The 26,242-nt window shown below is 43.1% G+C and overlaps 1 protein-coding gene across 4 annotated transcripts; it reads right to left on the bottom strand.

Moving 5' to 3' along the window:
* Positions 1-5,475: 5,475 nt before the first annotated feature.
* Positions 5,476-18,441, bottom strand: Akr1a1 (aldo-keto reductase family 1 member A1). 4 transcript variants are annotated; one of them, XM_051188559.1, is made up of 10 exons: positions 18,123-18,438; positions 11,195-11,284; positions 9,808-9,927; positions 9,145-9,296; positions 8,026-8,221; positions 7,570-7,769; positions 6,964-7,036; positions 6,746-6,832; positions 6,166-6,297; positions 5,476-5,635 (listed from the first exon to the last, which is right to left on the bottom strand). In XM_051188559.1, the coding sequence occupies exons 2-9, from the start codon at positions 11,273-11,275 to the stop codon at positions 6,178-6,180; spliced, it is 1,029 nt and encodes a 342-aa protein (XP_051044516.1). In that variant the 5' UTR covers positions 11,276-11,284; positions 18,123-18,438; the 3' UTR covers positions 5,476-5,635; positions 6,166-6,177. The 4 variants fall into 4 exon arrangements, with proteins under 4 accessions (XP_051044516.1, XP_051044517.1, XP_051044520.1 ...); XM_051188560.1 differs by having other exon boundaries at positions 6,166-6,301; XM_051188563.1 differs by lacking the exon at positions 9,808-9,927 and having other exon boundaries at positions 18,123-18,441.
* Positions 18,442-26,242: the final 7,801 nt, after the last annotated feature.

Consider the following 26,242-nt stretch of genomic DNA (forward strand, 5'->3'; position numbering starts at 1 on the left):
AGCTATAGCGCTAGATTCAAAACTCAGAGGAGCAAAGGAACGGATGTTTTCTCCTCCCTCTAGATCCACCTACTTTGGCTGGCCCAATCTTGTGATGCTGTCATCTGACACCCTACCCTACCCACATTCCAACACTGAGTTGAGTTGAATTCCTGTACTTAAAACACTTTTAATTTTTTAGATATTCTACTTACATCTTTTGTATACATGAAAGGGAGAGGGACTCACAATATATCCCTGGCTGGCCTCTAACTCACAGAGATTAGCCTCCCAAGTGCTGGGATTACAAATGAGCCACATCCATCTTGTTTTACAACTGTCAGTAACTCCAGTTCCAGGTATCCAGTGTCCTCCTCTAGCCTCTAGAGGCACTAGGCACATACATGGTTCACATATATGCATGCATGTAAACATTCATACACATAAAATAAAAGTGGAATTTAAAAAAAAATAACTTCTTTGGTGGGGCATGGTGGCACATGCCTTAAATCCCAGCACTCAGGAGGCAGAGGCAGGTGGATCTACCTGAGTTCAGGCTAGATTTAGGACACTCTGGGTACAGTGAGAAACCATAATAATAATAATAACAACAACAACAACTTGTTTAAAAGGCTAGGTGTAGTCACAAACATCTTTAGTATCAACACTCCAGAGGCTATGAGTTCCAGGCAGCCTGATTTATATAGTGAATACTAGGACAACCAAGGCTACGTAATAAGATCATGTCTCAAATGTTTTTAATTTTTTAAATTATGTACATGATGTGTCTCCAAATTCTAGTCCTCTAGAGAGCAACAATTGTTCTCAACTGATGATCCGCTTTTCCAACAACTGATTTTCCCTTTTTCAATTAACTGTTAGATCCTTACTTTTACTTTTTTGAATTTTTGTTTGTTTGTTTTTTGTTTTATTTTGTTGTGGGTTTTTTTTTTTTTTTTTTTTTGAGACTGTTTCTCTGTGTGACAGCACTAGCTGTCCTGGAACTCTCTTTGTAGATTGGGCTGGCCTCAAACTCACAAAGATCCACCTACCTATGCCTCAAGTGCTGAGAATAAAGACGTGCACCACCACGTCCAGCTTTTTTAATTTTTTTAATGTTAAACAAGATAAGATATTTGAATCAAGAACTTCTGTGGTTGTTTTCTTTCTTAAAACAGGGTTTCTCTGTGTAGCCCTAGCTGTCCTGGAACATGCTCTATAGAACAGGAGGACATCAAATTCAGAGATCTGCCTGCCTCTGCCTCCTGACCACTAGGTTTTGTTTTTGAGACAGTCTCATATAGCTGATCCTAGCCTCCAACTTTGTATAGCTAAGGATGATCTTGAATTCCTGATCCTCCTGCCTCTGCCTCCCAAGTGCTAGGATTATACCTGAGTGTCACCACACCCCAATTTTCTGGGGTTTTTGAGATCCGGTCTGACACAGCCCAAATGAGATAGAGTGAGACCCTGCCTCAAAAAGAAAAAGAAGTTAAAACAAAGTCATTAGAATGTGTTTTAAATCCTGACTGGTTTGCTGTTAAGAAGTTGGGAGTGGGGGAAACATCTTTAATCCCAGTACTGGGGAGGCAGAGGCATGCCTATCTCTGGGAGTTTCAGGCCAACATGGTCTACATATCAAGTTCCAGGATGGCCACAGCTACTGTAGTGAAACATCTCAAATAGAAAGGGAAGGAAGGAAGGGAGGGAGGAGAGAGAGAGAAAGGAAGGAAAATTGGAAGGGCTGATGAACTGGCTAATCAGGCCTAAGTACTCCAGTTCAATACCTGGATCTCATAAAATGTTAGGGGAGAACTAAACTGCCAAGAGTTGTCCTGACCTCCACACCGTCATACCGAGCTCAATCTTTGCCCCAGATTGATTTTCTAAAAATTCTTTAATGTAATAGGAAGCTGTAGAAGGATTCAGAAACACAACCAAGGGTGAGGGGAGTAGCTCAGTGGTAAAAGTAATGTCTGCTTAGAGGGAGAAAGAAAAAAGAGGGATTGGATCCTTCTATGGGCTAACAGAATTACATTGTTGTTTTGTTTTGTTTTTTAAGATTGAATTTTTCTATAGCTTTCAAGCCTGTCCTGGAACTTGCTTTATAGACCAGGCTGGCCTCAAACTCATAGAGATCAGACTGCCTCTGCCTCCTGAGTGCTGGGATTAAAGGCAAGCACCACCAACACCTGGCTAAAATGATGTTAAATTTCATCCAGTACTTAGAATTTATTTATTTTATGTACATTGGTGTTTTACCTGCATGTATATCTGTGTGAGGGTGTCAGATCCCCTAGAACTGGAGCTACAGACAGCTGTGAGCCAGCCTGAGGGTGCTGAGAATTGAACCCAGGTCCTCTGGAAGAGCAGTTAGTACTCTCAATTGCTGAGCCATTCAGGCCTCTTTCCTTAGTTTAGTAGTTCGTGACCAGCCTGATCTGCAGAGTGATTTCCAGGACAGCTAGGTCTATACAAAGAAACCCTGTCTCAAAAAAAAAAATAAATAAATAAATAAATAGTGCTTGCCTATAAGCAAACTGAAGGGTATTTTGAACCCCTAGGCAGGTGGTTCTGGCCTGTATAAAGAAACAAGCTGAGCAAACCATAGAAGCTAGTAAACCATACTTCTTCATGGCCTCTGAGTCATTTCCTGCTTCTAGATTTCTACCTTGATTCCTGCCCTGACTTCCCTCAGAAATGGAGTATGACCTGAGAGTTATAATCTAAAATAAACTCTTTCCTTCCCAAGTTGATTTTGATCATGGTAGCAATAGAACTTTTAATGGTTCTCACAGTCTTCTTTGAACACTTGGTTCCTAGCTGTTGGTACTAGTTTGGAAGATTCTGGGATATTTAGGATGTGGTGCCTTACAGGAGGAAAGGGATCACTAGGGGAGGACCTTGAGGTTTATTGCTTCATTTTGATATCTGAATGGCAATTTCTTCTTTCAGATGTGAGCCAGCAGCCTCATTCTCCCATCACCATGCCTGCCACCATGTCTTCACTGCTGCAAAGGACTGTGTCCCCAAAAACCATGAACCAAAATATATCCCTGCTGCTGTAAGCTATATTCTTAAATCTTTATTACCATATGTTAATTATCAATGATGGATTTCGTTACATTTTCATATATATCTTTTGATTATATTCATATTCTATTACCCTTTTTTAATTTTATTTCATTTGCATTGGTATTTTGCCTGCTTGTATATCTGTGTGTCAGATAGGCATAAGCTGCTATGTGGGTGCTGGGACTTGAACCTCTGTCCCCGCTGTAAGCAATTTTGATCAGGTTTTGAGCACAGTGAAGAGGAACTAACACAGATAATGTGGTAGTTGTAATGACAATGGCCCCATAAATTCATGTATTTGAATGTTTTTAGTTGGTGGGACTTTGGGGAAGGATTTGGAGGTCTGGCCTTGTTGGAGATGTATCACTTGGCGTAGGCTTTGAGGTTTCAAAAGCCCAGACCAGGCCCAGACTTAGTTTTTCTCTACCTCCTACTTGCTGAAAAGATACTGCCCCAACTCTGCCTGCCTGCTGCCATATTCCCATCATAATGATCTTGGCTGGACTCACCCTCTAAGACTGTAAGTCCCCAATTAAAAGCTTTATTTTATAAGTTGCTTTTGTCATAGTGTCTCTTCACAGCAATAGAACAGTGACTAAGACAGAATTTTATATCTTACCGGTTTCGTGTTGCTTTGTTGCTTTCCATCTTGATCCAACTTTTCACTTAAAAAAAAAAAAAAATAGTTGGGCAGCAGTGGTGCATGCCTTTAATCTTAACACTCAGGAGGCAGAGTTGAACCTCTGTGAGTTCATGGCCAACCTGGTCTACAGAAGCCAGTTCCAGGACGGGCTCCAAAGCTACAGAGACACCCTGTCTCTGGGGTTAAAATGTATAGGCCAGGCAGTAGTGGAAGATGGTTCTCTTTCACCTCACATGGATTCCAAGGGTGAAACTTAGGATGCAGCAGGCACCTTTACTCACTGAACCATCCTTTGGAGTTTTTTGGTAACTATTTTGTGTGTATCTGTGTATGTGTATGTGAATGTGTAAGTGTAGGTGGCCAGAGTCATCAGATCTGGCCCCTTGGACCTAAAGTTACAGGTAATTGTGAGCTGCTAGATATGGAAGTTGGGAATTAACTCTAGTCCTCTGCCAAGAGCAATATGTGCTCTTAACTATTGAAACACCTCTGGCCCTCACTGGGCATCTTGACAGCCTGATTTTTTTTTTTTTTGGGGGGGGGTCTTATGGAATCTCAGACTGGCCACACAAAAAAACATGAATTTCTGATCCTCCTGCCTCTATGGCCCTAGTGCTAAGATTACAGGTGCTCAACTACATATTCACTTTACTTGGTGAAGAAGTTTTCAACTTGCTAGGCAAGCATTCTACCATCTGAGCCACATTCCCAGATCCTCTAACACAATATAATCAACAAGCCCTTTATTACTAGGATCCTACCATTTTGCCATCATCCTTCTCCTCCCTTCACACCTCTGTACTCACTTTTAGTTTCTGTCACATCTTTTTCAAGCTTTTCCAGTATCTTCTAATTTCAAAGCTTTTCCCTAAGCTGTTCAATTTGGAATGCAGTTCCCACTCTTAACTCCTTTAACTAACTAATTAATCTATTCATCCTTAAGATCTCAGCTAATTAAATAAGGAGGCTTTTTGATGTATTTCTTCCAACTATAATTAAACTAATTATGCAATTACTTAATGTCTGTCTCAAGTAGACTATAGGGACCTGCATATCTTAGTAATACTATACTCCCAGGGACTAGAACTATGTTTAAACCACATGTACTTATAAATATTAGAAAAATGCTTTAACTTGGGAGGCACCATGTGGACAGAATTTAGAGCCAGTTTGAATCACTAAAATCTATTAGTAACTCTGAGGGAGTGACAAAGTACTTATTGTCTTAATGTGAAAGCTTTGGGCCTGATTGATACCTACTTTCTTTGGATTGCCTATGCACACTCACTACAGTACCCAAGAGAAAAAAGCCCACCTCCACCTTTCATAATTCTGCAAGCTGAGATCCCCAAACATATAAAATGTGTGTGTGTGTGTGTGTGTGTGTGTGTACACACACACACACTTTTTTTTTTTTGGGGGGGGGGTCTTCCTATTCCTAGATTTAGGCACTGACTAGGGCAGGAAAAGGTAAAAATTCAAGTTTTGCCTTTTAAACCTCAATAAGTACCAGAATATCAATTCAAAGATGACAAATTTATGGCATTTTTATAGTGTTAGGGAAGCATGTAGAGCCTCTACAAATAAATAAATAATGAGCAAATAGTAAAAAGCCACTAGATGGCACTACCTGAATTCAGCTGTATACAGGTCACTCAAAAGCCAATAAAAATAAGGGCAAGTTCTATGTAGCAATCCTGAATCTGTGTGCTGTCCCTGAGGACAATTTTCCTCCCAAGCCTAATAGGACAAGTAAATCAAGCAAACAGAGCTTTACTTTATACTTTAATGGCTTTATTGGCTTCTTTTTCTAGGGGTAGCAGGCAACACACTTAGCAGGAGAGCTGAAAGGGAAGCTGAGAAACTATGGCCTCAGTAGGGGTCATTAAAGGGATACAGAGGGTGTCCAGCATCTCTGGGAACACTCTTCCCATCCACCTAAAAAAGAGAGACAAATAAATGAATACATTAGCAAGCACTGACCCTCCAACTCTTCTGAAGAATTTTACCTATCTACAGCACTATGACAGCTGACCTTAGCAGGACCCAAGCCTCAGTGAATGCTAAATCAACAGTGATTCCAGTGGTACATGGTTGATCTTGCCCTCAAGACTTCGTAGACTCAACTGAAATAATGTGCCTAGAATCTGTTTACTTCCTTATATGTAACAGACATCAACAAGGGTCAAGAATGTTTTCTGAGCTCCTTTCTCTTTTTTTAAAAAAATTATTTTTATTTTATTGGAGTTTTGCCTGTATGTATATCTGTATGAGAGTGTTTGGCCCTGGCATTACAGACACAGTTGTGAACTGCCATGTAGGTGCTGGGAATTAAACCCAGATCCTCTGGAAGAGCAGTCGGTGTTCTTAACCACTGAGCCATCTCTCCAGCCCCCTAAGCTCCTCTCTTATTAACTAGAGAAATTAAATAGGTTACAAGATGATCAAGAAGCAGGACTAAGACTCACAGGTTATGTACATTACACCTGAGACATACTAATTTGCCCCAACTTCAAGAGAACGAGACCATTGGAGAAGAGCTTGATGTAGCCCAGAACTTGGTAGGATGAGGCAAGAGAATGGAGAATGAAGTTTAAAATCTGCCTAAAAGGAAAGAAAGGGAAAGAGAAAGGCAAAGGGAAAGAAAGAGAAATCAGATAGGAGAAACAGAAGTTCAAAATCAGCCTGAGCTGTACAGTGAGTTCTGTAACAGCATGAAAAACAGTGTAAGTCCCGGTCTCAAAAAAGAATAAAAGAAAGAAAAACCCAAACAAACAAAAGCAAAAAAACAAAAAATGGGGAGGGGAACCAGCATTCAGAAGGCAGAGACAAGCAGATCTCTGTGACTCCAGGCCAGCAAGGGCAACATAGTGAGACCCTGTCTGTCTCCAAATAAATTTTTAAAGAAGGGAAGGAAGACAGGGAAGAAGGAAGCAACGAAAAAAACAAGTACTGAATCCTGGGTAGCAATCCCACCAACATCCTGTCCCTTCTCTAGCCAGCAAGCCTGAGGCCATACCTGGGCCATTACAACCCAAACCTCCTTACCGTAATCATGGGCACAATATACCGCCAATTTTTGTTCAGAGCATCTAATTGCTTCATTTCCTCTGGGCTAAAGGTGAAATCAAACACCTGAGGGATAGAAAAAAATAAGCCTTGTGAGTGGTAGCTGGAGTCCCTCACTACTGGCTTCTTAGCAGGCAGAATCTGGGCCAGAATTTATCTCAATAGATTAACGAAGACAGAACTTGATGACTGAGTACCTGAATGTTCTGAAGGATGCGAGAAGGAGTGATGCTTTTAGGGATACAGATTACTTTCCGCTGAACCTGCCATCTAGGTGGGGAATAAAGACAAGAAAAATGAGTTAGCATTCAGAAGCATTATTTTAACCTTCCTAATTCCTTTTTGTTTTTTTGAGACAGGGTTTCTCTGTGGTTTTGGAGGCTGTCCTGGAACCAGCTCTTATGTACCAGGCTGGTCTTGAACTCACAGAGATCCTCCTGCCTCTGCCTCACAAATGCTGGGATTAAAGGCCTGTGCCACCAATGCCCGGTACCTCCTAATTCCTAGACCTTCCTAAATCCTAGACCACCTGAGCTTCATAGTAGTCTCACTCCATACCACATGGCAAAATCCTCAGCATTACTCTAACAAATTAAAAAAAAAATCATTTGAGTAAGGTATGGTGGCTCAAACCTTTAATCCTACATTCTGGAGGCAGAGGCAAGTGGAGCTGTAAATTCCTAGCCAGCCTAATCTAGACAGAGTTCCAGGCTAGCCTGTCTCAAGAGAATAGTTCCCTCAGTCCTTCCTTCCCAATGAGGTCTTTCCATACCAGAGGCATATTCCTTAAAAATGTTCCATACCTGAGCAAGATCTGAGCTGGAGATCGGCCATGCTTTTCAGCTAGCGCCAAGACCACTGGTTCCTCAAGAAGGACTGGCTCATCAGGATGGCGCCAAGCACGATCAGAAGAACCCAAGGGGCTATAAGCAGTCACCTCCAAGCCTCGTGCTTGACAATGAGCAATGAGCTCATTTTGAGCCAGGTATGGATGGCATTCCACCTGCAACAAGTAACAAAACTTATGCACAGAGTGACCATACTCAGCTTACTAAAAACTCTGGATATAATAGCCCTCCATTGCTGACCTCTAAGACCACTTGTTTTCACATTCTTCCAGGACTTCAAATCCACCTTTATACAGATAACTCCTTCAATATCAATTCTGACAACTTGCCATCTCCACTAAAGAGATTCATCATCTTACTCCTGCACCGTACACACAACCCATCTTCCATTCATCTGTTTATAGTGCTCACCTGCAGGACAGCTGGGCGCACAGAGGCCACACTGAGAATATCATCAATCTGCCGACTGTTGAAGTTGGACAAGCCCAAGGCTTTTACAAGCCCCTTTGCCACCAGTGCTTCCAGAGCCTTCCAGGTCTCCTTATAGTGAGTAGAGTCATATCGGATGGTTCCATCGGCATTCTTGGGAAAGGGATTATCTCCCCTCCTGAGTGAAAAAGAGGCCCCCACCACCAAGGGTTGGCAAAAATGTTTGCTCACTCAGCTATTCCATGTGCTATACCTTAAGACCAAGGGATAAACTGACAAGAACTAGGAACAGCAATGCCTTTTTTATCCTTCTACTTTATAACTCAGGTATTTCATCCACATGGAATGTCTATCCTCCCCCCTCCCTCGGTTTTCTGAGACACGATTTCTCTATATAACTGGCTATTCTTGAACTCTGTAGACCAGGCTGGCCTGAAACTCAGAGATCTGACTGCCTCTGCCTCCTGAGTTCTGGGAGGATTAAAGGCATGCACCACCACTGCCTGACTCTTCTCCTTTTCATGAACCTATATCTTCCCCCCCAAGACAAGGTTTCTTTATAGCCTTCGCTGTCCTGGAACTTGACTTATAGACCAGGCTGGCCTCAAACTCAGAGATCCAACTGCCTCTGCTTCCCAGGTACTGGGATTAAAGATGTTTACCACCACACCTGGCTCAGAGGCCCAGATTCTATCTTTTTCTCTAATACAGCTTCCTAAATGCCATCTTCTTTGGGAGAGTTCTGGCTATCTGTCAAGGGTACAGTGCTGATTTAAGACTTCTCACACCCTCTGTTGAGAAACACTCACAGCTAAAACCTTGGGGGACCTACTGTAAAAGAACAGCAGCATGTTTCCTAAATGAACAATAGATCACTAGAGACTACTCATATAAACGTAGGGTATATACTGAATGTTATCTTTATTATATACCTAAACACCTGGCTACGGAAAAGGCAAGGATGCCACAGTACATAAGCTCCTCTGTTTGTTGCATAGATAAATGTTCTTATCCTGTTATGCAGCTGTGAATATAATAAATTACCAATACTACCAAACCCAAACTTCAACTTCCAGGAAAAGTTGCAGGGGCAAGACTTACTCGAAGGCATAAGGCCAGTGCATCAAATAGAGGTCCAGATATTCCAATTGGAGATCAGCCAGTGTCTTCCGGAGGGCAGCTTCTACATCCTCAGGGTGGTGCTTAGTGTTCCACAGCTTGGATGTCACAAACAGTTCCTCTCGAGGCACTGCCTGTGACAGAGGCAGAACCCACTGTGAGAAGAGCCCTGGGCACCCAGTCTTACCCACCCATACCTATGGGAGAGGAACAGAGGTATGCCCCACACTGTGACCTAATGCAAAATCATTAACTTAAAATGACGTTGTCTTTTTCTTCCTTCCTTTCTTTCTCCTCCCCCACCTCTTTCTTTACTTTTTGGTTTTTCGAAACAAGGTTTCTCTGTTTAACAGCCCTGGCTGTCCTAGAACTCACTCTGTCCACCAGGCTGGCCTTGAACTCACAGAGATCTGCTTGCCTCTGCTTCCCCCTCCCAAGTGCTGGGATTAAAGGCATGTGATACCACTGCCTATTTAGGTTTTCTTTTTAATGCCACCATGTAATTCTCAAGTATATACTTTATAGATGACAATGTCAAAAGGGTGGACATGCTGGGAGCTAATGCCAGTTTCCCTCATCCAAGACCGAGTCCCAGCTTCAGCTCTAAGTTCTCATAGCCCATTGATTTGTGTCCCCAATTCTCACCTTGCCTGGTCCCACATTTTCCTTCAGGGCCTCCCCAATTTCAGTCTCGTTGCCATAGACAGCAGCACAATCAATGTGGCGGTAACCTACACTAAGGGCATATTTAATGGCTGCTTTCACCTGCCAGGAGAGAAAAAGAGATTTTTAGTTCCATTGGTCTGAGGTGGTAAGGGAGAAAGATTATATGAAGGTTACCATGCAGGTCAGAGGTGAGAAGACGAAAAATAATTCTAGGCTAGAGATATACTCAGGTGGCAAACAGCTTTCCTAGCATGTATAAGTCTTAAATTTGACCTCTAGAATAAACACAGACTGTGCTGCCTTATGCCTATAAATGGACACTCAGGAAATAAAGGCAGGAGGATCAGAAGTTGAAGCTCAGGTCTAGAGAGATGGTTCAGCAGTTAAGAGCACTGGCTGCTCTTCCAGAGGACCTGAGTGCAGGTCCCAGGATCTATAAGGTGGTACGCAATCTTCTGTAACTCTGATTCCAGGGGAACAGGTGTACTCTTCTGATGTCTGTGAGCACCAGGTACACACATTGTATACATACATACACAGATACAAAACATGTATAAATAAATCTAAAACAAAACAAACAAAAAAGGCTGACTCAAATGCCTTTAATCCCACAACTCAGGAGGCAGAAGTAGGTAGAGCTCTTTGAGTTCAAGGTTCTACAGAGCTAGTTCTAGGAAAGTCAAGGCTACACAGAGAAATCCTGTCACAAAAAAATAAAACAAAACAAAAAAATTCCATTAAAAACTTTTCCTAACTCTTTAGCTGGAGAGATGGCTCAGAGGTTAAGAGCACTGACTGCTCTTCCAGAGGTCCTGAGTTCAATATTCAATTCCCAGCAACCACATGGTGACTTACAACAATCCATAATAGACCTGGTGCCCTCTTCTGGCGAGCAGGCATGACACTGTATACGTAATAAATAAATCTTTAAAAAAAAAAAAAAAAAAAAAAACAAACTTTCCCTAACTCTTGTCTATACAGTTGACCCAATAACTTCCCAAGCTTTGGACTATGCTCCCAACTCCAAAATATGTACTTGGGAAAGGCTCAGTTCTCAATAAGCTACATGTGTAGGTCAGGAAATGTGATCCCAACACGGGATGGTAAGGAATATATTAGGACTCAAGGACTCCAACTCTGCCATTGCATTATGTAGAGAAGCTCTATGAGCTTCAGTCCCTCCTGAGTCAGCTAAGGAAACTAAGGGCTCATGATTGTTCCTTCTTCCCTCATCTCTTCCCACTACCCATATCCTTACCAGAAACATTATAGGGGTTACTGAGGAAAATATAGGACCCCTCTTGCAAATCCCTCCTACTCCCAGACAAAGACTCAAGAAGCCTCCCTCCTCTTCCAAGTCCCTCACCTGGCCAGGGTTACTCTTCCATGTCCCCAGACCAATCAGAGGCATCTTCTGTCCAGTGTGCAGGAGGACATAGGAAGCCATCTTCGCCCCCTAACACATGGATAGGAAAAAAATGGTGAGGAAGTTAGTGTCACCTTGCACCTAGCCATCTACTGCTGTAAAACATGGTTCGGAAAAGGGGTAGAAACAGGAGTGGTGCCCGATGTGGGGAGCAAACACTTCGTTATATTTGGGCCTGTGAGCACAGAGACAAGGTACCTGAAATCAACCAAAGCAAGGAAGTAGCTCCTAGACAAACACTAGCCACACTACTAGCCTGGCTGGTCTTAAAGAGCAATGTTCAAAAGCTCCAGTTTGAGAGCAGCCCAGTGATACAGCACTTGTCTAGCAACACACATACATGTAACACAAACCCAGCAGAGATAGTCTATAACCCCAGTACCCAGGAAACTGAGATGGTAGAAGGATAAAAAGTTCCAAACCAGCTGGGCGGTGCTGGTACACACCTTTAATCCTAGCACCTGGGAGGCAGAGTTCGAGGCCAGCCTGGTCTACAAGAGCTAGTTCCACGACAGGCTTCAAAGCCAAAGAAACCCTGTCTTGAAAAACCAAAAAAAAAAGTTCCAAGCTAGCTTGTCTCAAGAAATAAAAAACCTTTCCTAGCAGCACTTAGGAGGCAGAGGCTGGTGGCTCTCTGTGAGTTCCAGATGAGCCTGGTCTACATAGTGACTTCTAGGCCAGTCAGGGCTAGTAAATAACAACAACCAAATACTAAACCAAAACAGAAGGAAAAAAAAAAGTATATTAGAAGGCTCAGTGGATAAATGACTTGACCTGAGTTTGATCCCAAGAACCCACATGGTATTGGAAGAATGCTGATCCACAAGTTGTGCTCTGACATCTAGGAGACACTCACACAAACATAGTAACAACAAAAAGAATGTGCTCATATAATCCCAGCATTAAGGAAGCTGAGATAACAGGATCACTGTGAGTTCAAGACCAGACTAAGAGACCTAGCAAGATTGTCACAAAATAAAACTGAAAAGGGGAAGCTGGAGAAGACTCAGTTGGTAAAGTACTTGCCACTCAAATATGAGAACTATAAACTCAATCCTAGAATCCACATAAAAGCCAGGCATGATGTTATCTCCATACACATCTGTAAGCCTATCCCTGAACCCAAACATATAATATAAAAGCACACATAATCACCAGGCACTGGTGGCACACGCCTTTAGTCCCACAACTCGGGAGGCAGAGGCAGGTAGATCTCTGAGTTCAAGGCCAACTTGTCTAATGGGGGGGGGGAGCAAACAAAAAAGGGACACATAATCAGTCTCACCCTTATGCCCCCACCTGAGACAGGGTTTCTTGGTGTTATACCCCAAGCTATCCTGAAACTCACTTTGTAGACCAATTTGGTAAATCTCTTTATTAAAAAAGAAAAAAAGAGAGAGATTGAAAGGGGGCTATGACTTTAACCCTGTGATAAAAGGATCCTTTGGGGGTGTTTGTTTTGGTTTTTGGTTTGTTTTGGTTTCTCTGTATTGCTTTGGAGCCTGTCCTGGAACTCACTCTGTAGACAAGACTGGCCTCAGAGATCCACCTGCCTCTGCCCCCCCCCCCCCAGTGCTGGGACTAGAGGCGTGGGCCACCAGTGCCCGGCTGACCCTATGTTTAATACTACCTAAAAAGAGGGAGAGAGAGAGAGGAAGAGGGGGTGGGAAAGAGAGACAGAGAGAGAAATATGCTGGTCTTTCCCAAGATTCAAAGGGAAAAAGTCTTTCCTACAAGGGGAAACTAGACATATAACTTCAATACAGCACAAAAGTAGTGAAGCATAAATTTCCAACAGAACAAAACAGATAATTAGAGCATGTGTCCACAAGCTAGGAGTATAGTTCAGTTGGTAGAATGCTTGCACAGGTTTAATCCCAGGACCATATAAACCATGGTTGCACAAGCTTGTAATCCCAGTACTAAGGGGTAAAAGCAAAATGGTGAGAAATTCAAGGTTATCCTTTGCGACATAGCAAGCTGGAGGCCATCATAAGCTATATATAGAGACCTCATCTAGAGAGAGAAAAGTCCAGGCATGGTGGCACATGCCTTTAATCCCAGAGGCAGAAGGAAATCTTTTTTGAGGCAAGCCTGGTCTACAAAGCACATTCTAGAACAGTGAGGACAACATAGAGAAACCCTATTTCAAACAAAATAAGACAAAACAAGTAAAAGATAGGCCTATGGCAATAAGCCTATAATCCCAGCCATTTGGAAGGAAAAGGCAGGAGGATTGCAAGTTCAAAACCTACCTGGGCTACATAGTGAATTGAAAGCCATCCTAGAAAATGCAGAGAAACTTTATCTCAAATTAAAAAAAAAAAAAAGAGGTCTGGGGACATAATGATAAACCAGCTACTGTTTATAATCTATTTCTCAAGGATTGGGCTATCCCCACCACCTTACCTACAAATGGTTCTGTACTGCCTGTTTTAGGAAATGGCAATCATGTCTTTGTTATAACTACTTTGTTATGATCACCTTCTATAGTGAGATATTCACCTTGTCTGCACCTGTCATAGACCACGCCCATTGGGGGTGGAGACAGGGCCAGACATGACCTGGGGGAACTAAGGCTGAGTAGGGGGCTCGGAGAGCTTGCTTGCAGCAGGGGACAGGAGCACATCAGGAGTCATCCTTGGGACCAGGAACCTATTGGTGTTCATCTGTCTATGTTTTAAGTTATTTCTCCCTGAATAAACATCTACTTGGCTTATTTGTTTCTCCTGATCCTTATTAAACATCAATAACCTTCCTATGTTCTGCTACTATAAACCAGCCTATTCCCTACCAAATCCCCCATTTGGAAACACCCTACACCTGAACTATAAATCCTTGTCTTCCTCACATCCAGTGCTGATCTCTTGAACCCCATCTTAGGGGGAGGTAGCCTGTGTACACAAAAAAATTATCAGTAAACAATTGAAATATGCATAAATTAACTGCTTTAATACATTTGACCATGATGATTAGGGTCTTTCACCTCACATCTTTGAATTAATTGTGTAGTGGTGGAATACTGACCTAACATGTTTGGGACCCTGGGCTCAATACCCAGTAAGTAGGGAGCAAAGTAAACACGACTTATCAAAAAGAGAAGGGAGAAGGAATATTTACTTCAAGAGCAAATGAATTAGAAATAACCTTTCCCCTTGATCTTATCGGTACCATAAATATGCTCCTAGGACTGATCTACCTGCCAATAACATCTTTATAAATATGAACTTTGTTCCCAAGTTTTGAAAGATGTATGGGCAGGTAATAATACAAGTTGTGAGTAAATGGACACACCAAAATTGTCTTCCTTGTATTTCTGACTGAAAGAATTTTATAGCCTAGCAAAGCTTGAATGTAAAAGCTATTCTTTCTGCTAAAACTACAACAAAACCAGTCAATCCAGGCAGCAAACCAAACTGCCAAGTGCAATCATCTTTGTAACCAGACTTCCTAGGGATCAAGCAAGCAGCTCTATGGCTAAGTTCCTACAGGGGCTTAATATTAAACAATAACCTGTTTACTTCCCCCAGGTTTCTCCAGCAAGCACATGAGATGGCTCTGAAATTACAAGGGCGGAGACTGAACAAAGGCCTAGCTTATAGGGAACATGAAAGAAATCTTAATCTTGCTTCTTCATTACTTTTGCAGGTGAAATTAAAAACCAAAGGAGCAGGATAAAAGGCAGGAGGAACAAAGTTCTACAAAGAACAAAACTTCTGAGAGAGGAACAAAGGGCCACAGCAGAAGTAGATTTCCTTCAGGACAGAAAATCATCCTCCACTGCCTTGTGATTTTCTAGTAGTCTGCTTTAAGCAACAGCATAGCCCAGTAGAGTTGCTGACAAGACAAAACTGTTTCCTGACTCCACCCCCACCCATGCCAGTGTCCTTTGACTTTTTCCCCATCCTCTTTCCTTTGGTCAATTTGTGTTTTCAGTGACCATCTGAAACCCTGACTTTCCCATACCAGTTTAGTAAGCAGGTTTTGTTCTTCTGGGCCTTTCTGTCATCATGATCTATAGGTGCCTCGGAATGCAGAATAGTCTAGGACCTAGAACTGCACAAACCTGGGTTTGCTCTCAGCTCCACTATGTCAAAAGAAGCTACATCTAAAGCAGTATGCACAGTGCCTGACCATTCTCCTCTTTCTGTATATACTAATTCACCAGAAACCCAAAGCCCAAACCAGACAACATGCTTACAGTATTTATTAGTCATGGAACTCTTTAAAGTTATCAATCTAATGGGCAGTCCTGACAACCTGAGTTCAGTCCTTAGTATCCATCCACAGTAGAAGGAAAGAACCAATGCCTAAAGTAACTTACCCTCTGGGACCTCCACACCCACTTACAGAGTAATAACAAAATATTTTTTAAAATATCTCATATAAGGCTGGAGAGATGGCTCAGAGGTAAGAGCACTGGCTGCTCTTCCAGAGGTCCTGAGTTCAAGTCCTAGCACCCACATGGTGGCTCACAACCACCTGTAATGAGATCTGGTGCCCTCTTCTGGCCTGCAGGGATACATGAAGGAGGAACATTGTATACATAATAAATAAATTTTAAAAATTAAAAAAAAAACTCATCTAAGGGAGCTCTAATATTCTCCTGCTCTTCTAAAAACCCTGCTTAGAAATCATCCTAAATATATAATATTGGCCCAGATTTGTTCTGTTTGCTGCATCCCGTTAGGTCATTGCTTGGTGGTGGTTGTGTCTGCCTTTAATCCCAGCACTTAGGAGGCAGAGGCAGGTAGATCCCTGTGCCTTCAAGGTCAGCCTGGTCTACAGAGTGAGTTCCAGGAGAGTCAAGATACACAGAGAAATCCTATTTTGAAAAACAAAAAAAATTCTGTTAGAAGCCAGTGGTCAGGAGGCACAGGCAGAGTTGGGGATGGGGTAGGAAATGGACTGACACAAAACAAACAATAAATAACAATAAACATACAAGCCCGAAACCTCTCTAAAAATATATACTTCCTGAGTTAGGTATGATTATGCACATCTGAGGCTAAGTAAGGCAAGCTGATCCACAAGCTCATGGTAACACCATACTACATACTAAGATCCCATCTCAAAAACACCAAAGTAAAAAAAATATAAAAATTTCCTGAGGCTGGGTTATCAATCTTTTATAGTGTATTTACATCAGCCCCCACTGTTTCTGCCTTAGCTGTGACCACTACCATCCCTTGCCTAAACCAGGTACTATTTTTAAGTTGGACTTGTTCAAAATCCATTCACCAAATCCAATCATGTGACTCGTTGGTTCACACTGTTCAGCAATTCTCCCCAGATTAAAGTCCAGGACTCTTTTAAAACCTGACTCCCACATTCCTCATTTCCCCACCTCTTCATTCCAGACTCTGTGAAACAACCACAACTTGACTCCTGATCTCTGCACATTTTCTTTCTCCAAACTTCACATCTGCCTAGCTAATTGTTACTCCCCACTGTGCTAGTACTTGGGATTTCTGGCTCCTCCCTGAAACTTCTAACCATTTTTGTACATGATTGTTTTATGAGAGAAAGAGAGTACTAACAGCTGTATGCATATTTGTCCATATAGTGGTTTCCCCCAAAAACCTGGGTCATTTATCTGAACCCCTTACCATGCACACAGAAGTTAATGGAGGAGAGACCTTGAATACGGGGACTTTTCTTTTTTATTTGGTTTGGTTTTTCCAGATACAGTCTCATGCAGCCCAGGATAGTCTTAAACTCTCTATGGCCAAGAATGACCTTGAATTCATGATCTCCCAGCATTTTCCTTCCTAACACTGGTTTCACAGGCACAAGATACCTTGTCATGCTAGCTAGACAGCTCAGCTTGCTAGAGAGGCATCTGGTGAAATTAATGATTCCATTATCTTCATTCCTTCTTGGAAAAACTAAAGTGCATGTGGGTGTGTCACATGCCAATATGCCAATTCTACCTCCAACCTGTACCCATTGGTCTTTTTTTTTTTTCCCCCTTTCTGGTTTTTTGAGGCAGGGTTTCTGTGTCTGTGTAGCCCTGGATGTCTCGGAACTTGCTCTGTAGACCTAGACCAAGAGATCTGGCCTCAAACTCAAGAGATCCACCTATCTCTACCTCTGGATTGCTGAGAATAAAGACGTGCATAACCACTCCCTAGCCACTTGTTAGTATTTTATTAATTTTGGCAAAAAAAAAAAAAAAAAAAAAAAAAAACCCTGGGCCAGGCAATGGTGGGCACACCTTTATTCAAAGCACTCCGGAGGCAAAGGCAGGAAGATCTGAGTTTGAGGCCTGGTCTACAGAGAGAGTTCCAGCATCCAAAGCTACAAAGAGAAACCCTAAAAAACAGGGGGAAAAAAAGTAGATTCGGTGATGTGAAGGTTCGGGTATTTTCACTTTTAAAAGAGCTCCGTGGCAAATTTTCTCAAACCCAAGGCGACGGCTCGATCAAGCTAATTTCTCGCTCCCACTTGCACCACTCCCCAGAAACACCCCCTGCACCTCCATCAAGAAAGGCAGAGACCATAGAAATGTCGTGTAGATGAGAAAACAAAAAGATGGCAACTAAAATTTACAAAGCACATTCAAAGGGTCATCCCAGTTCTCGCTTTTTTTTTTTTTTAAATCCTAGTCCTCGTTATGGCACCGATGTTCCTGCTTATTCCAACTCTAAGGAAACAGAGATCGAGAAAAACAGACGTTATCTGAGAGCATACAGAATCGGAGGAAGAGCTCAAATCGGAAACTAATCTCATCCGTGTAAACGTCGGCGCTCACTGCTCAATCCAGGGCAGGCCGCGGCACTGAAGGCCCGGGGCTTCTTCCTCAGGGAAAAAAAAAAGAAGGAATAAAAAAAGAACAAAGGATGGGTCAGCATTAGGAAGAACTCACCTTGGCAGTGAGCGCAGGCTGTGGAGAAGACAATGTGGCTAGAATTGAGCTCTGCACTCCAGTACTGAGGCGATAGGCCTCGGCCTATGTCTGACGGTGAGGAAGCCCCACCCCAAAGAGGAGGAAGGGCACGGCTTCCAGAATCACGCGCAGGACGGAGTAAACCCCCGCTGTCCTGCGAAGTCGTTGAGGGGGTAGAAGCCAGAGCAGGGACTTTGCACATCCCTCCGCAGTGAACCTCTCACTTCACAGCGACCGTCTTCGATGGGTCGGGGTCCCCAAACTGTGCATGCGCACAGGCTACGTGGACAGTTCTGGGCGGCTGGCCACGCCTCTGACCGTCCCACAGTGCACCGCGCAGGCACCTCTCTAGGCGTGGATTCCTGTACTTCCTGGAGAAGAAGAAGCTCTGTGATACCTTGTGGGTCCTTCTAGCCCCCCGCCTTTCTTTCTCTAAAGTGAAGGCCCAATTCTCAGAACGGCCTCAACACAAAGTTGGACTAGGATACTGGAAATAGAGCCTCTGCACACTCCATTCTAGAAAGTTACTGATCTCTCAATCAGAACCTTGCACTGGCACCGTGCTAAAGACTTCATAAATATGGACTGGGGATGTAGCTAAATTACTACAGTCCTTGCATAACAAAAAGGTCTGGGCTCAAAATCCCAGGACTACATAAAACTGGTTGTGATCCCAGCAGTCAGGAGGTGAGGGTAAGGAGGATCAGAAGTTCAAAGTTGCTGAGGATGTAGTTCAGTTGGTAGAGTGCTTGCCTATCATGCTGTGGGTTCAAACCTCAGCACTTCACGGTGGCACGTGCTCCCATCTGAGCCCTCAGGTTGTAAGGGCAGAAGATTACACGTTCAGTCCCATCCACTCCTACCTACATAATGAATTTGAGGCCAACCTAGAATACATAAGACCCTTGTTTAAAGAAGTCATTCTCTTCCACCCTGGGGAGATGGATATGAGCAGAATCAGAAGGTTGAAAGTTTGCTGCCTCCTACACAGTGAGTTTGAGGCCAGCCTGAGATTCATGATCCCTATTTAAAAGGAAAAACTTGTGAAAGACCCCCACTATGCTTATTGCCTGTTTAAATTGCTCTTGCTAATTTGCCAAGGTCAAGTTATGAGAAAAGTACAGGAGGGAACCAGGTGCTGCTCTCATCCAACACCAACCAGATATCTGTGGTCTGCAGCTTGGACCAAAGCAAGGTCAGCAAGACAGTGCCCAGTATGCTGAGATAGTCATAACTGAATTCTTTGTATTCTTTGTGCCCAACCCGAATAACCAACTGTCCTTGGTTAACTACAATCGCTACATTTAGATGAAACAATGAAACCCCTGTAACCATGCTTCTGCTTCTGTAAGCCTGCTTCTTGCCACCCCAACCCTATATAAACTGCCTGAGTTTTAACCTCAGCACGCTCAGTCCCCCGAAAGACTGAGGTGTCCACAGGTACCTGTGTAAACAAAACCTCTTGCACTTACATCCAGTGGTCTGGTCTCATCTCTTGGGGGCAAGGGCCTTCCCCCTGACAGGCTCCAAACTCTTGGGGTCTCCTGGGGGTCTTTCACTTGGAACTGGAGAGATGGTCTGTGGGGAAGGGAGATGAAAAGAACACTTGCTGCTTTTTCAGAAAACCCTCGTTCAGTTCCCAGTGTTCGTGTCAGGAGGCTTACAACTACCTATAACTCCAGCTCCAGGAGGTTTAACACCCTCTTCTGGCCTCCATGAGCACCTACATACAGACGACACACATATACATAAATAAAAATAATTCATAATCTGGGTGGTAGTGGCACACCCATCTAATCCCAGCACTCAGGAGGCAGAGGCAGGTGGATCTCTGTGAGTTCAAGGCCAGCCTGGTCTATAGAGTGAGTTCCAGGACAGCTGGGTCTACATAGAGAAACTCTGTCTTTTAAAAAAAAAATCATGAATAGAATTTTTATTGAATCATCATGATACACAACTCAAGGCATTTTGTTTGCTTGGAGGTTGATTTATGTTTGTTTTTTGTGGGGGTGGTTGCTGTTGTTTTTGAGACAGGGTCTCACTATGTGTGTGGCTCTGGCTATCCTGGAACTCTCTATGTAGACCAGGCTATCATCCAAATCACAAACATCTTCCTAGGTCTGCCTTCTTAGTGCTGAGATTAAAGAAACCACCACACCCAGACCTTTTTCTTTTCTGTTTGAAAAGTTTATTTTATTGGGACCAGAGTGATGGCTCAGTGGTTGAGAGCAGAGGTTGCTCTTCCAGAGGACCTGGGTTCAATTTCCAGCACCCACATGCCAGTTCACAACTGTCTGTAACTCAAAGATGTGACACCCTCACACACATATATATATACAGGCAAAACACCAATGCACATAAAATAAAAACTATTTTTTAATTGTGCAAGGCATAGTGGTACTTGGGAGACAGAGGCAGGCAAATCTCTGAGAGCTTGAGGTCAGCCTGGACTAAAAAGCAAGTTCCAGGACAGCCAGGGCTACCAAGAGACTCTGTTCAAAAAGAAAAACATAATAATTATAATTAATTAATAATTGTATTGCCAAGTGTTGGTGGTACAAACATTTAATGCCAGCACTCAGGAGGCTAAAGTAGGCAGATCTCTGAGTTTGAGGCCAGTCTGGTCTACTGAATGAGTTCCAAGATGGCCAGGGTTACACAGAGAAACCCTGTCTCGAAAAAAAATTATTTTTTGTGTATATGTGAGTGCCTTAGTATATGTCTGTATAACACATGCATGCAGGAGCCTGAAGAGATCAGAAGTGACCTGGACCAGTTGGGACCAGAGAGGACCAGGAGATGAGAAGATAAGGAGAAAAATATGTTTGGGATGGGGAGATCTTTTACAAGCTATGTCTTATGCCAAGCAAGCCTATTAAGAAGTTTAGCATCTTATATACTATTTCCATGGGGGGGAATGGGAAAGAGTCAGCAGAAATTATCATACAATGGACTAAGTCAGAGGGAAGCTAATCAAACAATGTTGCATAAGGGGAACACAGGGTATCTGGAAAACATTACAGACCAAGCACACTGAAGCCTTCAAACTGATAACCAGAGCCCCATACAGTGGGTGGGAAGAGTTGGGTTCTTAGTTTCTGAAGCTGAACTCCCCCCAAGGCCCTGCCTCAGGTCATTACTTGCCTTGCCAAGCATGCCCCTGGTTTCCAGAAGAACTGTGTTCCTTCTCCATACGTCAGAGCCTCAGGAAATGCCTCAGTCAATCTGGCCCTCAACAAGAAGAGTGTCAGATCCCCTGGTACTGGGTTACTGATAGTTGTGAGCTGTCATGTGGGTGCTGGGAATTGAACCCTAGTCCTCTGCAAGAGTTCCAGGATGCCAAGGCTACACAGAAAAACCCTGTCTTGAAAAGCTAAACTAAACTAAAAAGTAAATTCAAATTCCACTTCATGGTATCAGAATATAGAATCCCTCAAACACATATTAGCCCAACAGATTTACCATCAGGAGAAACATACTATATTTCTCATTGAGGGGGGTCCCTGCAGGTGTCAAACAGAGAAGCAAACTCCGAGAAGAAACAAGAATGAAAACCAAGAGCAGACTGACTTAATCAACCTGGGTCACTCAGTGAGTCTAATGCCAGGTGGTTCACTGTCAGCAGATTTAAAACACAGAACAATTTGGGAAAAGATTTCCAGGCAACCATCAGTCCAATTCCAGGTGCATACTGAAGCTTAGGTGTGGCTACACCAAGAGGGTGGGTTCTATAGCTAAAAGGGCTAGAATCTAGTATGGTCTCTGATCATAGCAGAGAGGTCAGCAGGCCATAAAGTAAATGTGGCATCTCCTCTAGGAATGGGTAACAGTCTAGGGAGGGAAGGGTCTGAGATAATCATTCTGGGAAATTTGGGTGAGGCCTCTACAGGAAAAGGTGGGAGAAGTCTGCCTGCACACTTAGCAAAAAGGTCTCCAGGTCATTAACAAAATCCACTCAGCTTTCTGAATATAATGCAAGCTTTTGATTTTCTCTCCTCCATTGAAGAGACACCCCTGCATACTTAACATTTCTGGTTCTCTGTGAGTACAAGGACCTTTGTGCCCCCAACATCGCATCTTATTGCTTCCACCGTCTTCTGCAAGGTGTGTTGGTCTTTCTCTCCATTTTTTTCCTGCTGAATCTGGCTTCCTAAAAGTCTGAAGTCCAACAAGCAGTAGTGACCTTACCAACTAATGAACTGCTGAGTCACTGCTGTAACCCAGATGCCTTCTTTCCCAACTCTGAGACTACAAAGTGTCACATGTAACATGTAACCCCAGCCCACCAAGAATTTTTCTAGTAGAGTTGAATGTGTATTGTTTTCCAGAACTAATTAATCTGTTTGCTGAGGAGCATGGTGGATAAGGTATCTAATCCTAGTACTTGGAAGTTGGAGGAGGTAAGAAGGTCAGTAACTCAAGATCAGCCTTGGCTATATAACAAGTTAGAGGCATACCTGGGCTACATGAGACCCTGTCACAAAATAAATAAAGAAAAATCATAATTTTGAATGGTGTAGTTTGTGACTTGGGACATTACCTAGTCTGGCCAGTGTGGGTACCATACACGTGGGCTGCAGCCTCTCATATCAGACATTAATAACAAAAATAAAACACCCCCCACAGACATGCCTACAGGCCAATCTGATGGAGACAATTTCTCAACTTTAAGAGTCTCTCTTTCCAGGTGACTCTTATTTGTGTCAAGTTGACAAAAACTAACCTGTTGTGGAATATTTGTTTAAATTGTAATGATGTGTCTCTACCTAAGGCACCTTCTGATTGGATTAATAAAGAAATTAATGGCCAATACCTAGGCAGGAGAGAATAGGCAGGACTTCCTGGGCAGAGAGAGAAAGAAACTAGGAAGAATCTAGACATGTGACAAACTCAGAGCAAGTCAGATATCTCACGCTAAGAAGAGGTAAATGAGCCACGTGGCAGAATGTAAATTTAAAAAACACAGGTTAATTAAGTTAATTAAGTGAAAAAGCCTAAGCCAAGGCCCAAGCTTTCATAATTAATAATAAGTTCCCGGGGTCATCGTTTGTAGAATGGTGGTCTAAAGATAGTCTGACAAGAAAACTTACTACACTAACCAGGACAGATGCATAGTGTGGGCTTAAAATAATTGCCATTGCTTTAACAAAGCTCTGTCTCCGTCCTCTTAGTGTTACCAGAGGTTTTAGGTGAAAGTCTGGGACCTAGCTGCCCCAACAAGCTTAGCTCAGCCACTTGTCCCCAGTACATCAATTAAATGTACAAGCAGGGCACAGCAAGATGGCTCAGTGAGTAAAAGCACTGTAAGATGTTGAAATAACATGTATTTAACTGCCCCGGAAGGAAAAAAGATAGGGTGAGACTTTTATATATCTAGGCAGAGAGTATCAGCCTTTACCATTAATCTGCCCGTAAAGAAGTGGGGGTGGCAGGGAGTTATTTTTGGTCATTTTAACCAAGCCTCCAAGAGCACTTTATCTTTTGGGACTTAGCTGTATTGTAGGAAGGCAAAAGAGGAGAGGATGGGGCTGGAAAGAGAAAAGGCTGTGGCTGCAGCATCCTTGCAGGCCAGAGAAGCAGTTTGGAAGTCTGTGGGTTGAATTAAGGTACTGAAGGTAAATCCCACTTGTAAAAGCCAGTTAAAGCTGGGCTGGGCCAGGCTGGTGGCAGGAGCACCAGTTTTAAACCAAAAATTAGCCAGGTAATGGTGGTGCACATGGCCTTTAATCTCAGCGCTTGGGAGGCAGAAGAGGCAGATCTCTGAGTCCATAGCTAGCCTGGTCCACAGAGTGAGTTCCAGGACAGCCAGGACTGTTATACAAAGAAAACCTACCTCAAATAAATAAATAAAAATTAAAAAAAAAAAAAAAACAGATCCATGAGAATTAAGCCAAGGTCTACTGGCATGAGCTCTGAGGGTTGGGCAGCCTCAGACAAACCCTGCTGAGGGCCTGATGAGGGTAGAAGAGTTGTCTACCCACTGATAGAGGTCTCAACCTACCCAGAAGGAAATAGGATAATTGCTTCGGATTTGAAGAATCAAGGCACAGTTACTAAGCTCAGACTGTGGGTGGGAAAGGGCAAAGAGATTTGCTAAGTCCTGCAAAGAGCTAGTTAGAAGGAGAAAATAAAAAAGTCTAAAGGTCCTGGAGCTAGGAGCAGGATTGGCACATGAAAGTGTAGGATGAGGAGCAGAAAAGGCTTATAGATAGGAAACTTCCTGCCACTTGTTATTTCAAACTCTTCTATGATGTTATCAAGATCTTTGAGAATTTGGAAGTCAGACACCCCATTTTTCAGCTACTAAGCCACTTTATACTGGAGCCGGGCTAAATAATCACTTACCCTTGAGACACAGTTTAGAAAGGATGGGTAAAAAGGGACCTCAAGGAGGACTTGAAGTTATTTTGAAAATCTAGGAACCCATGCTGTTGAGGGGAGCCCAGGGTGTTCTGAGGATTCCAGACCCACTGATAGGTATCCCTACATGGATTTCAGGCAGCAGCAAAACCTCTCTGGAGAGGTCAGAAAAGGCACAGAAGGAATGTCAGTAGACCTTGACCACACCGAGCTCCTAGCCTGCCAATGCCTAGGGAACTGATCTCACAGGCTCCTTGGGAGAGAAACAGGAGACAGAGGAATCAGTTACCACATCCAGAGTTGGGCGTGAAGACTGGGCCCTCAGAAGCTAAAGAAAAGAGATAAGAGGAAGTAAGAGAAATCACCTGGTGGATTACCCAAAGGGCAATCAGAAAGGTTAAGACCTGCCAAAAGACTGCATGTGATTTGGGGTACCTGTAGAGTCACCCTGGCCTGGACCTGGAAGTCCCAACAAACAGACAGCAACTCTCATGCAAGACAGAGGCTAAAAGGAGGGAGTGGGGGAGGGGAGTTAAGCCTGGATTACAAGGAGGTCCTTGCTCCTAGCACCTGTTCTCACACATGGCACCAAATGTAAGAAGAAAGAGGAGATGGCTTTATAGGAGTGACATGTTTATTTCAGGATAAACCTGAGAAGGTTCTCATCAGAGGGAAGAAGGCATAGGGGTATGAATGATAGTAAACTACCACATGGGTCCTAAGAGCTGAACCTGGGTCCTCTGCAAGAGTGAAAAATGCTCCTGTTTTTGTTTGTTTGTTTTTAGTTTTTTCAAGACAGGGTTTCTCTGTGCAGCCCTGGCTGTCCTAAAACTCTCTCTGCAGACCAGGCTGGCTTTGAACTTACAGAGATCCAACTGTCTCTGCCTCCCCAGTGCTAGAATTAAAAACATGTGCCACCATAACCTGGCACAACAAATGCTCTTAACCATTGAGCCATCTCTCCAGACCAATTTTAAACTTTTTAAAAACTTTATTTATTTTATGCATTGTATGTTGTATGAGTGTTCTGTTTTTTTGTTTTTTTTTTTTTTTTTTTTTTTTTGTGTGTGTGTGTGTGGTGTGTGCGTACATGCCTAGTGGTCTCTGAGTCAGAAGAAGATATTGCATCCCATGGAACTGAAGTTTCGGATGACTGTACGATACCATATGGGTACTAGGAATCAAACTGAGTCCCCTTTCAAGAAAAAGTGTTTTTAAACATTGAACCACCTTTCCAACTCTATCTTCATTTTAAAAATTTACTGGAACTCACAGAGATCCGCCTGCCTCTGCCTCCCAAGTGCTGGAATTAAAGGCGTGCCACCACCCTGCATGATGTTGTTTAAGTGCCTGGGATGCCAGTGAGATGGCTCAGAGTGGGTGAAAGGGCTTTCTGTGTGAGCCTGAAGACCTGAGCTTCAGTTCCTAGGACTTGTGTAAAGGTGGAAGGAGAGAATCAACTCTACAAGGGTGTCCTCTGACTGTGGCAAAAATGCACCTCCCATACACATGCACCTCCACAATAATAATAGATAAAAATTAAAAAAAACAAGTGTCTCATTCCCAAATGTGCACCAAAGACATGATAACAAGAGAAGCACAAACATCCCAAGTCAGGCTGCTGACCATCCGACCCGAGAAGTTTCGGTTATTAGCATTCTTTTCACACAGGGCTCAAATATCTCACAACAGAGGAGCAAGGCTGAACTCTGCAGTGGACGACTGCCTTTACTCCCCCA

The sequence above is a fragment of the Phodopus roborovskii genome, unplaced genomic scaffold, assembly GCF_943737965.1.
Source record: "Phodopus roborovskii unplaced genomic scaffold, PHOROB, whole genome shotgun sequence".
Lineage (NCBI taxonomy): Eukaryota > Metazoa > Chordata > Mammalia > Rodentia > Cricetidae > Phodopus > Phodopus roborovskii.

Coding starts and splice junctions, on each gene's coding strand:
- Akr1a1 (XM_051188559.1), bottom strand. CDS start 11,275: ATGGCTTCCTATGTCCTCCTGCACACTGGACAGAAGATGCCTCTGATT. Junction 9,297..9,807: donor AAAATGTGGGACCAGGCAAG/GTGAGAATTGGG, acceptor CCTCTGTCACAG/GCAGTGCCTCGAGAGGAACT. Junction 7,770..8,025: donor TGCGCCCAGCTGTCCTGCAG/GTGAGCACTATA, acceptor TACTTGTTGCAG/GTGGAATGCCATCCATACCT.